Genomic DNA, 15327 nt, shown 5'->3' with positions numbered 1-15327 from the left:
GTTGACTTTTGGACAGTAGTCGTTAGATTTTATTGGAGACAAACCCAGGTGAAAACAAAGTTAAAATGAAAAAAAAAAAAGGTATCTGAAAAAAAAAATCAAGTATTTCATAGCAAACAAAAACGGAACTTCAAACACGCTAGGGTACAAAGCAGCTAGCCATCTACCATGCAAGGTGGGGAGCAGGTGGCCCCCAGGGTCACCAGGCAGCCCCACCCACCACCAAGCTTCTCGCCCTGTGGTGCTCTCAGGCCTGATGCTCAACACAGTTTAACACAGCTACTGGTAACAACTTCCGTGGAAAAAAAATAATAATAATTTTTCTCCCTTTAAATGATCAAAAAAAAAAACAAAAACAAAAATAAAAAACAAAACAGAACGAGCTGACGGCGATTTGGGGAAGCTAAGAGCCTGAGTGGGGTCCCCACCTGCACCCTGCACCCTGCCTGACTGGGGGGGCTGCACGCTCTCCTAAGGAGCCACCCCAGGTGCTAGGAGGGGAGTGCTAAGTTAGAGCAGCCTGATTCTCCCATGGCCAAGGTGGATGGCTCTGTCTCTTCCATACCTTTTAGGTAAACTGCCCTCGCTGGCTGCCCTGGCCCAGCAGGGACGCTCCCACAGTGGCCCATTCACGCCTGGGTGCAGGGTCTTTCTATGCCAGCACCACGGGTCAACTCTGACACGTTAACGCCACTGCCCTTGGTGAGGGAGGACTCCCCCCAACTCCCACTTCCAAGAGGAAACAGAAAGGACCTGGCACCATAGCCTGCTCCCAGGCCCTGGGATGCCCTTGTCAAAAGACCACACGAGCTGCAGGCGTGGAAGGGACTCAGCATTCCAGAGGGATCCAGTGGCTGGCTACAGGCAAAGGCTGGGCAAGCTACAGGGAAAAGTTCAATCAGGGCAGATGGACCCCTAGGGGTGGGGAGGTGGGTTCAACCAGTCAGCCTTGCAAATCCACAGCACTGGGCATTTTTAAAACTAAAATGTGTGGGCCCGGCGTGATAGCATAGAGGTTAAGGTCCTCGCTGTGCATGCCCAGAATCCCATATGGGCATCAGTTCTAATCCCGGAGGCCCCAATTCCCATCCAGCTCCCTGCTTGTGGCCTGGGAAAGCAGTCGAGGAGGGCCCAAAACCTTGGGACCTTGCAACCGCTTGGGAGACCCAGAAGAGGTTCCAGGCTCCTGGTTTCGGACTGGCTCAGCTCCGGCCATTGCAGCTTCTTTGGGAGAGAATCAATGGACAGAAGATCTTCCTTTCTGTATATCTGACTTTCCTATAAAAATAAAATAAATCTTTTAAAAAAAATGTAGCTAGCACCACGGTGTAATACATCAAGCCTCTGCATGTGGTGCCAGCATCCTATAGGAGTGCCAATTTCTGTCCTGGCTACTCCACTTCTGAACCAGCTCCTTGCTTATATGCCTGAGAAGGCAGTAAAGGATGGCCCATGTATGTGGGCCCCTGCACCCAAGTGGGAAACCCAGAATAAGTTCCTGGCTTCAGACCTATCTATCTCTGGCCACCTAGGGAGTCACCACCAATAGAGGAGAGCGATCTTCCATCTGCTGGTTCACTCTACAAATGGTTACCAAAGGCCGGAGCTAAGCCCATCTGATGCCTGGACCCAGGAGCTTCTTCTGGTCTCCCATACAGGTGCAGGGTCTTAAGGCTTTGGACCATCTTGTACTAGTTTCTCAAGCCACAAGCAGGGAACTGGGTTGGGAAGTGGAACATTCAGGAGTGAACCAACAGATGGACAATCTCTCTCTCCTTGTCTCCATAAATCTGCTCTGCCTTTCCAATAAAAAAATCTTTTTTTAAAAAAAAGATTTATTTGTTTTTATCGGAAAGTCAGATATACAGAGAGGAGGAGAGACAGAGAGCAAGACCTTCCGTCTGATGGTTCACTCCCCACGTGACACACAGCCAGTGCTGTGCCGATCTGAAGCCAGGAGCCAGGAGCTCTCCGGGTCTCCCACACGGGTGCAGGGTCCCAAGGTTTTTGGGCCATCCTCGACTGCTTTCCCGGGCCACAAGCAGGGAGCTGGATGGGAAGTGGGGCCTCTAGGATTAGAACCAACAACCATATGGGATCCCAGGTGCGCATGCAATGCAAGGACTTTAACCACTACGCTATTGTGCCAGGCCCTAAACATAATCTTCTAAAAAAAATTAAAACTTCACAGTGATGAATATTCAGCATAGAAAACCATCTCCTCAAGTTAACTTAGAAATGTACATGTCACTCCAAGAACTTACTCTCTTGCCTTTCACTAAATGGGAACTGTATCACAGCCTGAAAGAGGAGTCTTCACTGAATGTATCACAGGCTGAAGGAGGGGTCTTCACTCAACGGGAAATGCATCACAGGCTAAATAGGGGTCCTCAGAAACATGCTCAAGCGATTTTCCTCTGACGGAAGCCTCTTACGGCTTCTCCGACATAAGGTTCACTGGGCAGAAGCCACGGTGGGTACGAAGCAAGCCTGATTGCTTTCAGTCTTCATGGACCAATAACGTTGGCATTCCGACCACACAAGCTCCCAGGTCTTCCAGCACCTTTCTCCACGCAAGCTTGTTAGTTGTTACTGGTAACAAGAAGACCTAACACCCAGTTAGGGGTCCACCATTACGTGTTAGGGTTACTGTTAAATCCACTAAATGGGCAAAGACCACTTCATGACTACTGTTCTTTTTCTTCATTTTTTTCCCCCAACTAATTTACAGAGGTGTAAGAAAGCTGTGAAAACGTCGAAAAAAGTCTACCATGAAACTGAAACTGGCTTGCGAAGATTTCAACTCAGCTCTTCGGGGGACCCCACATCCTCTCCGCAATCCCCAAATGAGCTGCCGCCCAAGAAAGGCTGGGGGAGGAGGGGGGTGATGACTCGGCCTAGCAGACAGACTAGAAAGACAGGTTCCCACCTCCTGATGTTCAATGGTACCAGAGTGACGGGGGAGAAATCGAGGCAGCAAGGAGGCGGCACTGTCCAAACAAACAAACAAAAAAAAAAAAAACGTGACTTCCCGAGTCGGAAGGGGCCCCTAGCAGCAGCGCTTCCTCTCCGAGCTCTCCCGGGCTTCCAGAGAGCAGCCGGGGGCGCTCGCAGGCTCGGCCGCCAGCGTCGCGCCGCTAGCGCCGGGGAGGAAGGGGCGAGGGCAGCGGTCCCTTGGGGCGAGCTCCCTCTCCACCCGCGGGGAGACATCGCAGCCTCGGGCTCGGGCGTGGGGGAGGGCAGTGGCTGCGGCCTCCCGGCCAGGGCGCTGAGGTGGCGCGGCAATGGCCAGTCAGCTCCGTCAGGCGGTCGCCCCGTCCGTCATTCGGCCAAGTCCCCCCGGCTCCCGCTTACCTCGGTCCCCGCGCTGCCCGCACCTGTCCTGCTGTCAGCCCCGACGCGGAGGCTGCCCCACACAGCGGCTCCGCGTTCGTCCAGCGCTCGGGGAAGCTCCGCCAGCGAGCGTGGGGGTCCGGCCTGCTCCACGGCAGCCACGACCGCCGCCGCCGCCGCCGCCGCCGCCGAGCTTCCCCGGGACCTGCTGCGGCGACGCAGGCGCTCGCTTACTGCGTCATCTCCCCGCTGTGCCCTTTCGCCTGCAGCCTTGCCCACACCTCGTGCGGGAGGCGGGACGAGCGAGTAACGGCTCGGGGCGCGTGGGCGTGGCGCCGCGGGCCTTCGCTTCCGGCGGTCCGCGCTCCTTCGCCTTCCCCCAGGCGGCTGCTGCGGGGCCGCACGTCCCCGCCGGCTGCGCGCCGGAGCTCTTCCATCCTGTGCTAGTCCATGATTGTACCATTCGGGACAGCGATGGCCTCGTTGACTGTGTCCCGTCCTCCCCTTCTGGGAAGACTTCTCCAGGAGTGAGAGACCCGGTTCTAACGGGTTGCCCTGCAGGAAATCTTCTGCTGTAAACCTGTTGTTCTGGCAAGTCTGGAAAGAGACGACAGCCTCAACTGTTGAGGTTCTGTTTAACTATTTTTTGAGGGGCCAGCGCTCGTTGTGGCCATTTGGAGAGTGAACCAGCAGATGGAAGATCTCTATTTTCTGTAACTCTGTTTTTCCAATCTTTTTAAAGCCTTTTTTTTTTTTTTAATGTGAACAACTTTTCTCTTACAAGGCTTCGCTGTAATGGTGAGAGACAAATAATTAGGGCTTGAAGTCCTGACAGAAAGCATATAGATTCATGATGAAAGATTCGGTTTCAGATATTTTTCTAATTTTTTCCAGGTTTTACAATTGATTTCTGCAAGAAGAATTGCTTAACTTCCTCCTGCCCCGTGGTCTTATTCCATCAATTGATTTTAATTAATGTGGCACAAAAACGTATAGGTACATTTGAATAATCAAGTTGAACAATAGTCACTAAAAGTATAGGCAAGGCAGTATTATTTTTAAATGACCTGACAATTTTGTACAGATTTTGAAAAACATTTAATATTCATTTTGCTGGAAAAGTTATTAACAGGGCCCGGCGCGGTGGCACAAGTGGTTAAGGTCCTCGCCTTGCACGCCCGGGATCCCATATGGTCACCGGTTCTAATCCCGGCAGCTCTGCTTCCCTTCCAGCTCCCTGCCTGTGGCCTGGGAAAGCAGTCGAGGACGGCCCAAAGCTTTGGGACCCTGCACCCACGTGGGAGACCCAGAAGAGGCTCCTGGCTTCGGACTGGCATAGCATCAGCCGTTGCGCTCACTTGGGGAGTGAATCATCGGACGGAAGATCTTCCTCTCTGTCTCCTCTCTGTATATCCGCCTTTCCAATAAAAAAAATAATAAAAATAAATCTTTAAAAAAAAGTTATTAACAGTACAACTGATGAGTATCCCAATGTGATCCAGAGAAATGCCTTAAAACACAGAAACCATAAGTTTCCTTTTAAAAAATTATTTTTCATTGGAAAGACAGGTCTACAGAGAAGAGATATAAAGAGCTTCCACACAGGGGTTCACTCCCCTAGTGGTAACAACTGCTAGAGCTGAGCTGATCAGAAACCAGGAGCCAGAGGCGTCTTCCTGATTGCCCATGTGAGTGCAGAGACCCAAGGACTTGGGCCATCCTCTGCTGCTTTCCCAGACCATAAACAGAGCCAAACCAGAAGTGGAGCTGCCGGAACACAAACTGCCCATTTGGAATGTCAGTGCTTGGAGGTGAAGGATTAGCCTATGAGTTACCACGCTGGCTCCTGTAATAGTTTTCCCTTTGGATGGGAACTTACAGCGTTAAGGAGCTTGTTATCCAAAGTGCTGGAATCAACAAACACTGGGAATGTATTTCTCTATTAAATACTTAAATTATTATTTTTAATATGATTTTCCATCTGCTGGTTCCCTCCCCAAATGACCACCATGCCCAGAGCTGAGCTGATCCAAATTCAGGGGCCAGGAGCTTTTTCCAGGTCTCCCACACAGGTGCACAGTCCCAAGGCTTTGGATCATCATCTACTGCTTTCCTAGGCCACAAGCAGGGAGCTGGATGGAAAGCGGATCAGCCAAAACATGAACTGACACCCAAACAAAATCCCAGTGCTTACAATGATTTAGCCATTGAGCCATCACCCTAAGGCCTTAAATTATTTTTTGAAGGGGAAAAGTATCAGGGATGGACATTTGGCATCAACATCCTATATTGGAGTGCGAGTTTGGGTTCTAGCTTTACGTCATGTGCACCCTGGGAGGCAGCAGATGATGGCTGAAGTACCTGTGTGTACTTGCCACTCCCACGGGAGACCCCGATTGTGGTTCTGGCCTGAAGCTTCAGCTTTAGTTTGTTCTAACCCCAGTTGTTGTGGGCATTTGGGGAGATGAACCAGTAAATGCAAGACATTTTTCTCTCCCCTTCAAATAAATGCAAGCAAAAACAATTAAATAGTATATTATTATAATAATAATAAACAAAATAAAACAAAAAGGCAAGAACATGGGCTTTCTGGAGCATAACCTGGGGAGTCACCTGGATTTGTTCCCACATCCCTACTCCCTTGAAGAATATGGCCTTGCTGACATTGAATTGGATTCAAAACCAAAGAATTTTGTCTCTGGACAGATGGTTATACTTAAATTCTTCCAAAAAGGCGGCAAAAAGCTGGATATATAGCAGGGCAATGGCAAGCATGGCCTTTTCACCAGGAACACACCTGTTTGAGACTATCACCAGCAGCAGCACCCCCTGAAAGGCTCTTGGCCAGGAACATCCAGGAAGAGCCATGCTAGGCTAAGTCCCTTACTGATTTGAGAATTGAAGGCAGGCACCTGTGTTCTCCTTCCATTGACTGATTATTAACGATTCAACACTGCAACTAGTACAAAGGCCAGAATTTCAGCTGGGAAATGCTGAGCAAGTCCTTTCACTCCTTTGGCTTTTCTGCAAACCTAGACGTGAACATACACTTCTCAATTATCCCTGTGGTAAGTACCCAAAGCCACCATTGCAGGGAAAGAGAAGTATGAGGGAAGCAGGATGGCCTTTGGCTTGGCAGTCAGGTCACTGCTTGGTGTGTGCACATCCTCTATGGAAGTACCTGGTTTAAGACAGTGCTGGGCTTTTCCTCCAGCTTCCTGCTAAGCACACCCTGCAAGGCAGCAGGTGATGACTGAAGGACTTGGTTTCCTGCCACCTAAGTGGGAAGCCAGACACAGCAATTCAAATCTGGTCTCCCAGGATGAGTAGCAGAAACCCAAGTGCTTGAGCTATCAGGTGCTACCTCCTAGTTTTCATTAGGATGAAAGTGGATATAGAAAGCAACTGTTACTCAGGTAATCTCGGTGTTGAAGAATGGTCTGTTTCCTCCCTGCTGTTCCCCTCTCAATTGCTCAATTCGAGTTACTTGTATACTGTATAGTCAATGGAAAACACCAAATCCCTACCTACCTACCAACCACATTTTAGACATTAGTTCTGCCCAAACCCAAAAATGCTTGGGATAAAAGCTAGGAATCAAAGTCTTGTATTTCACAAGGAAGCTGTAACAGGAAATGGTCTGTGAGTGCCTGAAAACCTAGACTGCAGTGCTGCGTTAGCCAGCAGTGGGCTCACAGGAGCGCTTCCTGACATGCAAGGCGGCTGGACACCAGGGAGTTAGAACTGTATCTGAGAATGCCAACATCTCCTTCCCCTGGGACTCTTTCACAGCCATTCCTTAAAGGCAAACGTTGACACTAAAACCAAGGGACCAACATGCAAAGGTGCACACAGTGTTATACAACTTTCAAATTAATGAGGTTTTGTTGCACAGATGTGAAAACTAGAGCCTGCCGGGATATGAAGCAGCTGAACCTTTGGGCACTTGGCAGACTCTCCAGGTTACAGAATTGTTTCCTTCAGATCAGGGAAACTGTCATACATTTCTTTGAAAACAGCCATAGTTTTCTCTTTTCCTATTATTTCTATTATTAATAGAATTCTAACACTACTGTAATTTTTCATTTGCGTTTGCTTCCTGTCTCTATTTTTTGTTTTCATTTCTCTGGGACAATTTCCTTGAACTGCTCTGTGACCCTTCTGGAATATGTTTTGATCATCTTTCAGAGTTTTGTTGTTTTGAGAAACAAGATATTAGACGTACTGACAAACCATTTGACTCAGCGATCAACACTCTCACGAGCAAAAACTGATTAGTAAAACAATATTTTTATTTGAAAGCCAGATTTACAGAGAAGAGGCAGAGGGAGGTCTTCCATCTGTGGATTCAATCCTTAAATGGCTGCAATGGCCAAAGCAGAGCTGATTCAAAGCTGAGAGGAGTCAGGAGCTTCTTTCAGGTCTCTCACATGAGTGCAGGGCACAAGGACTTGAGCCATCCTCTGCTGCTTTCCCAGGCCAATAACAGGGAACTGGATTGGAAGTGGAGCCACAGGGATTAGAACTGGAGCCCATATGAGATGTCAGAGCCACCGGACAAGAATCAGCCTGGTATGTTAATGTACCGGTCCCAACAGTAACAGCAGTCTTAAAAGATTTAGTTGAAAGGCGGAATTACTGAAGGAGAGAGGCAAAAACATGACTTGTACCCACTGGTTCACTTCCCAAATGCCACAACTGGGGCTTGGTCATGCCAAAGTCAGGAATCTTCACATAGGTCTCCGACTTGGGTGCAGGATCCCCAGAGTCTCAGGCCATCCTCTGCTGCTTTCCCAGTTATATTAGCAGGGAGCTGGATAGGAAGTGGGCTGAGGCTTACTGACACACATATAGGATGCCAGCTTCACATGCACTGGAACAGTGTCTGTTAAGCCACAATACTGGCCCCTGAAAACAATTCTTTTGAATGGGAGACTAGGATGGGTATGATGGAACCCAAATCCTATGCCATAACAACAGGAAGTTACTAAACTAAAAAGGGTAAAATTAAGATTATGAAAAAACTACACAAACATTCTCACATCAAAATAATAACTACATCTTCCACATTTGTTTGGGAACCATTTATCTGAAAGCCAGAGTTACCAAGAGAGGGAGAGCCAGAGGCTGTGCTGGTTCATTTCCCAGATGGACACATAGCCAAGACTGGGCCTAGCTTAAACTAGGAGACAGCAGCTTTATCTGGGTTGGCCATATCTGAGTGGCAGGGCCCAAACTCTAAGACCATGTTCTGCTGCTTCCCTCGATCCCAGGTGCTTCAGCAACATATAGGATGTTGGCATCTCAGGTACTGGATGAATCCATTCCAACACAAGGCTGATTTCCTCACAAACTTTTTAAGGTATCCTTTGTGGCATTTAGGAATGTTAAGATGACAACAGCATGCCATCCGTGTGCCTGGTCCCAGCCTCGGCTGATCCATTTCTCATCCAACTCCTGCTAAAGCACCTGGAAAAGCAGGTGATGGCCAAGATGGGTCCCTATATCCACATGGCAGGCCCAGATGGAGTGTCTGGTTCCTGCCTTCAGGCTGGCACAGTCCTAGCTGCTGTGCCCATCTAAGAAATGAACCAACAAATAGATCTGGCTATACTTTTGCCTTTAAAAAAGGGGTGGGTGCTCACTTCAGCAGCACATACAATAAAATTTAAACACATAGAAGATTAGCACAGCCCCTGTGCAAGGATGACATGAAAATTGTGAAGCCTACCATTTTTCAAAACATGTTTCACATCCAGTGGCCTTCCCCCATTCCTGGGTATGATGCAGCCAACTTGCTGCAAACAGCCCTCCCCTCTCTCCACTTTCCACAGACACCAGAAGAAAAAAGGAGATTGGAAGTAGTTGTCTTATCCACCCTCCCCGATTCCTCAATCCTCCATACCCGGATCGATGGTCCACATGAGTATGCATCCCATGTAAACATTATAATATGACTATACTGTAAAAAAGGGGGGTAGTGAGTGGTGGAGTGGGAGCCTTAGTGGAGCAATTTAAGCTTAAAGCCAAGGATTGGTTCTATTTAATGAAAATCTCTCTCTTTAGTAAATAACAGTTTTGAGGTTTCTTTGTTAAAAATCTAAATAACCAGGGCCAGCACGGTGGTACACTAAGCTAATCTTTTGCTGCAAGAGCTGGCATCCCATGTGGGCGCCTCTTTGTGACCTGACTTTTCCATGACTGATCCAGCTCCCTGCTTACAACATGGGAAAGCAGTGGAAATGGCTAAAGTCCTTGGGCTCCTGCAACCACATGGGAAACCTAGAAGATTCTTCTGACTTCTGACCAGCCCAGCTCCAGCAATTAGAGCCATTTGGAAAAGTGAGCCAGTGGATGGAAAAGCTCTATCCTATGAATCTGGCTTTTTAAATAAACAATGGAGTTTTAAAAACCATATAATTCCTTAATCTAAAAAGTCACAAACATCAAAGGAGTAGCTAACCATACATCAAGCTCTAGAAATAGCATTAATCATTCAGGAATTATGAACTTCCCTTAGGCAAATGCTCAAGGAGTCACTCTAAAAGGTTTAAACAGGGTCTAGAGTGATGGCTCAATGCCTTAAATCATCACTTTGCATGAAACAGGATCCCACGAGTGACAGTTTGTGTCCTGGTTGTTCCATTTCCTATTCAGCTTCCTGCCTGTGGCCCTGGAAAGCAGTGGAGGTTGGCCCAAAGCCTTGGAACCCTGCACCCATGTGGGAGTCCCAGAGGTAGCTCCTAGTTCCTGGCTTTGGATTGGCTCAGATCCAGCTATTGTGATCACTTGGGAAATGAACCAGCAGATGGAAGATCTGTCTCACCTTCTCTGTGTAAATCTGGTCTTTTCAATAGAAATATTTTAAAAATGTTTAACAGCATTAACAAACGTATTTTTAAGAATTTGCTCATTCACTCTCCAAGTGCTGGTAATGGTGAACCCTGGAGCTGGAGACTCCATCCCGGTTTCCATCACTGCCACCTCCCAGGCTCTGCATTAGCAGGGAGTGGGATTCAGGAGGCACAGCAGGGACTCTGCAGTATTCTTCCGTGAGAAGTGGGCCCTAAGATTTTAAGTAGTCACTGCCTATACCTCTTATGTAAAGCTTTTCAATTAATCCAGCTGGGTGATCATTAGAGTTTCAACTCAAGTCAACAGAGGTAATCAAACAAATGGAAGTTTTCATCTTGGAGCCTGATAACTAAGAGCAGTTGTAAGAAATTTATCCTGAGTTTAATTGAGAAGACAAGTGGAACAAGCTTATTACTCACATATTTCTAGAAACCTCCCTAAATTCGGGTTTTGAAATATACTCAAAATGGTTCTAATGACACCAGTAGATGATTTAAAATACCATAAAATATTTTAGGAATTAAAAATGTCCACCATTGGGCCCAGCGCGATAGCATAGTGGTTAAAGTCCTCACCTTGAACACACCAAGATCCCATACGGGTGCCAGTTCATATCCCTGCTGCCCTGCTTCCCTCCAGCTCCATCCTTGTGGCCTGGGAATACAGTCAAGGACGGCCCAAGGCCTTGGGACCCTGCACCCATGTGGGAGACCTGGAAGAAGCTCCTGGCTCCTGGCTTCAGATAGGCTCAGCTCCAGCTGTTGTGGTCACTTGGGGAGTGAACCATCAGACAGACGGAGGATCTTCCTCTCTGTCTCTCCTCCTCTCTGTATATTCACTTTTCCAATAAAAATAAATTTTTTTTAAAAGTCTACCCTTGAAAAATAAAAGGATACTTACATTTGGAAACTGCTAACTTATTCTTTTATCTGTTTCTGAAAAGAATGAAAATTTAAGAAAGGGGAAAATGGGGCCCAGCGTGATAGCGTAGCAGCTAAAGTCCTCACCTTGAATGCGCTGGGATCCCATATGTGCACCGGTTACAGTCCCGGTGGCCAGCTCCCTGTCTGTGGCCTGGGAAAGCAGTCAAAGACGGGCCAAAGCCTTGGGACCCTGCACCTGTGTGGGGAACCTGGAAGAAGCACCTGACTCCTGGGCTTTAGATTGGCTCAGCTCTAGCCTTTGCAGCTGCTTGGTGAGTGAACCATCAGATGGAAGATCTTCCTCTCCATCTCTCTGTATATCTGCCTTTCCAATAAATCTTTAAAAAAAAAAAAAAAGGTGGGGGGAATGGACATTTAAAAAGTTTATTTCTAGCCCTTTCAACAAAATTTTTTCATACTCCCTCAACAAAATTTCTTAACATAGCAGTTACTATCAATGCAAACTTTAAACGACCAAATTTGATTAAATTAATAAAGCAGTAATGTGAGGTTCGAAGAAAAACCAGAAAATACTTTAATTTCATTTCTATCTACCAAAACACCAAGTCAACAGATTCCAACCAAAGATGCTGAAATCAAACTAGAACTGATTTTTTTCAATGTAGAATGCGCACTTGTTTAACAGAATTGTCTTACATTCCTTCCAGCCTCTTTTCTTGACAATATTCTACATTTGATGAATAAGGAAGACTTCCTTCAGTTCTTTCAAGGCCAGAGCACTGTGATCCTTTAATGCCAATACCTACCCTAGCATCTCTGTAGGAGTATTCAACAAATGTGCTGATAAAAAGTGGGGCTTTAAAAATTCACATATTCATATAACATACTGCATAAAAACTGATATTAACTGCTCAAATATCTATTGTGGAAATAGTGGAAGACCATCTTGTTTTTATATTGCTGTGAAATTCTATTATAATAAAAAAACAAGTATTAACTTGGATTTAACCTATATAAATATTACATTTGACATTTTACTGGATATGTATCTGTTTACTAAAAGCATTTTAGATTTGAAAATGATGCAAATTCTTTAAGCACTTGTTTTTTCATACTACAGCTACTGCCTAAAATTGCTCTGGTTAGAATATAATATAAACAAAGAAACACGTATTTAAGGGAGCCAAACAAAGAAATACTCATAGGTAGTTTAAGTGGCTGGTTAAAGGCACAGGTTTGTTTAAGCCTGGGAGTTACTGGGTAAATGTTTAGCAGCGTAATGTTACTCAGGGGGCTCAATACATGAAGGCAGAGTTATGCCAGCCTTGAGGTCACATGTTATACCATCACTCCATGTGTTTACTACTGAAGGTAGGATAACATGTTCAATATTTTCATGGTTTCCAAGTTTTTAACTATCCCTTAAAGCAGCAAAAGGAATAAGAAGAAAAGATAACTTTAACACCATCTAAGTCTAAAATATAATAAATAAGGAGCACAGTAATACTGCCCTAGCAATACATGACTGCTAATGTTTAAGTTTTAGATTTAAATGCGGAATTTTCATACTGAAGTGGTGACAAGAAGAATACATAAGGCAATTAATAAAAAATACAAAAATCTTGATTTAGATACAGTAGTTTTTTTCAAAGAAGATCTGAACATTTTAATTTAAAATAACTAATAAATCACAACTCATATTGCTTTTAAGATTATTCTGTTTAAAAATGACACATTTCAGAATTTACCAAAGTATAATTCTATTACAGGTTAGTTTATCCAGGTAAGTAAAGAATAAACCACAGTGTAGCTCCCGTAACCCAGGAGTCAGATTTCCAAGTCCGTTGCCAGCAATGGACATGCAAGTCACCATCAAAGAAGCTGTGAAGCTTCCACCATCTGGAAAGCCCCCGAGGAATCACAAGCATAAACTGGGGCCTTGGCACATATCCCATGGATACGGTGTTCATGACTTGGGATGGGCAGTGCCTTCTTGAGTGGTCATGATCACAGTTTATTTTATTGGCAGCATCTTCATCAAAATCCATCCAGACAACTGTTTACAAAAAACGTTCATACTGGACCTTAAGGGGCACTCCAAGCTTTCCACTAGAAATAAACCACTCATATTTGTAATTTTAGTAAGAGCTTTAGAAGGCCGATACAGTCCAGAGAAAAATGAAATCAAGAACCATACAGGAAAGAGAGACCACTAAGTGCTTTATGTAAATTTCACTCATTTTCTGAAAACTTCTGCCTCCTAACACAGATACAATGGGAATAACAGGAAATAAAATCCTGCTGGTTTCTTCAACATACTACCTAACAGAACATTTATTTCCATTAATGATTTGTACTAATGCAAGATGGCAATCAGATGTGAAGTTCATTGGGAAGGCATGTCTAGAACAGAATGTTAGAACTCAGCAAGATTTTTCTCCTGTATATGGTTCAGATATGTCAGAATGGACAATACCTCCTCCAAAAGCAAAACAACAAAGAAATAAGTAGAGAAGTAGAGGGGAGGAAGGAAAAGGGAAGGGAGAACAGGCAAGGACTCTTAATTAACAGGTCACAGACCTTTCTTAATCTTTAAGATCAAAAAGGATTGTTATCAGTAAGTACATTTCATTTTCCTTTCTTCATTTTACTTGAATATTCCCTACTTACCTGAAAAAAAATTTTTAAAAAGTACTTTAACATCTCCAATGATCCAAATTTCTCATCTAAGTTTTCTTTGACAGAAAAATACTGTTAATGTGTTGGATCAATGCAACTTACAATAAATCTTTACAGTTTACCGGTCCTGTGGTTCTAACTCTATAAAACTCTGTCATGAATACAGCCTTGACTAATTATTTTAGAACTCACTAGAGTTCAATCTCCCATACTGTCTCTGCCAACCCCAAGTATTTGTCCTTTTAAGTGAAAAATAAAAAATAACTTTTAAATTCTGAAAATTCAATGGTTATTATGTTATTTGCCACAGGGTGAGATGTGGTAGGGAAGAGAATGTGTGAGGTGAGAGAATTATAAGCAAAATTATAAGAACCAAAAAAACCCCGCTAAAGCTAAAATTGCAACATATACAGAAACTTATTTCCAAATGAAAAGAAAGAGAAGGAAGGAGAAGGTAACAGCACTAACCAAAGTCGTACTACTCAAGGTGGAACAAGAACAAATTACTTTGGTTCATAAAGCCAAATCTGAAGAGGAGACAGGCAGAGAGGGAGACAAAATTGAACAGATGCATAGGCTGGGATTCTTTTTCTGTTGCAATGATTTAGTTATAAATATAGATTAGTCTTTTTTCTATACATGTAAAAATGCCAAACTCACTACCATGAGATTCCTAAAAGTGACTCTTTCACATTTGTTAAAAAAGGTAAAAATCACATACTTTTCTTCCCTTCTTTCAGTTCAAGTTTTGAACTGAAATATTACATTAAACAATTGCTGGTCCTAACTTCTATACAAAGTTAAATTATACTGAGCTCCTCTGCCAATACGAGGAACTGCATAATTTCTATCATACTTGCCTTGAATCTAGGCATGAGAAAAATTTCTCAAAGCAACTCAAAAGGAGCAAGTCAAGGAAAGGAAAGCTCTGAAGAAGAAAAGACCAGCAGATGAAAAACTCCCAAGAACTCAAATCCGCTCTTCAAGTATTGAAAACACCCTGAAGGGGACAACAAACGGGATCTATAATAACAAAGTTAGCCAAATACAATGAAATCTCAAGCACGAAAAATGGCCATGGTGGCTGTCTGCTGAAAGATGTAAGGCTACTCAGGCCACAATTCCTTTGGACCCTAAACAAGGGGTTCATCTCAAAGTCATGATTTTCTTTTTGCAATTTTGTCTTGGTTGTCTTCAAGAAAGAGCTGTTTCCTCTGTCACGCAGAATATTTTTTAAAGCCCACAAAGAGCAGTTAACTTTCATATATTAAAAGACTTCTTTTTAGAAAATGGATAAAAGAATATGAGGCCACGGCAATGATGTTAACGGTTACTCTTCATTGCTTCTTTAGCTGCCAAGATGAGTGGTGTCAAACTTGATAATGGCTTGGCCAGTTTCAGGAAGGGATGCTGACAGAAAATGGGGAGAAACAAAGGTATACACATCATCAGTTTAGACACAAAATGTTTCTTTCACTAACCCCCAAATGTTATTTACAGACTAATAAAAAATATACTAATTAAAGCCACAGATAACATTTATGTCAACAATGAATAGGTCTGAGAATTGACAATA

General features: G+C 44.5%; 2 protein-coding genes and 1 non-coding gene across 6 annotated transcripts in view; 1 reads left to right on the top strand and 2 right to left on the bottom strand.

Moving 5' to 3' along the window:
* Positions 1-3528, bottom strand: part of SENP5 (SUMO specific peptidase 5) — a 41754-nt gene extending 38226 nt beyond the window's left edge. For all 4 annotated transcript variants that reach the window (XM_041003112.1, XM_041003109.1, XM_041003111.1 and 1 more), the window contains exon 1: positions 3355-3528. The gene's annotated coding sequence lies outside the window, so the exon portion shown is untranslated. The remainder of the gene's footprint in view (positions 1-3354) is intronic.
* Positions 3529-8970: 5442 nt separating this feature from the next.
* Positions 8971-9073, top strand: LOC121171420. The gene has a single exon (XR_005886129.1). It is a non-coding gene; the product is annotated as a U6 spliceosomal RNA (small nuclear RNA).
* Positions 9074-11840: 2767 nt separating this feature from the next.
* PAK2 (p21 (RAC1) activated kinase 2) overlaps positions 11841-15327 on the bottom strand; it is a 70346-nt gene continuing 66859 nt past the window's right edge. The window contains exon 15 of the mRNA XM_041003011.1: positions 11841-15161. Coding sequence (XP_040858945.1) covers positions 15075-15161 — 87 coding nt within the window. The 3' untranslated portion in view covers positions 11841-15074. The remainder of the gene's footprint in view (positions 15162-15327) is intronic.

Source organism: Ochotona curzoniae, unplaced genomic scaffold (genome assembly GCF_017591425.1).
Source record: "Ochotona curzoniae isolate NIBS_2020 unplaced genomic scaffold, NIBS_Ocur_1.0 scaffold_2587, whole genome shotgun sequence".
Lineage (NCBI taxonomy): Eukaryota > Metazoa > Chordata > Mammalia > Lagomorpha > Ochotonidae > Ochotona > Ochotona curzoniae.
The sequence above is the reverse complement of the archived record's forward strand: the minus strand, read 5'-3'. Positions and strand labels throughout refer to the sequence as shown.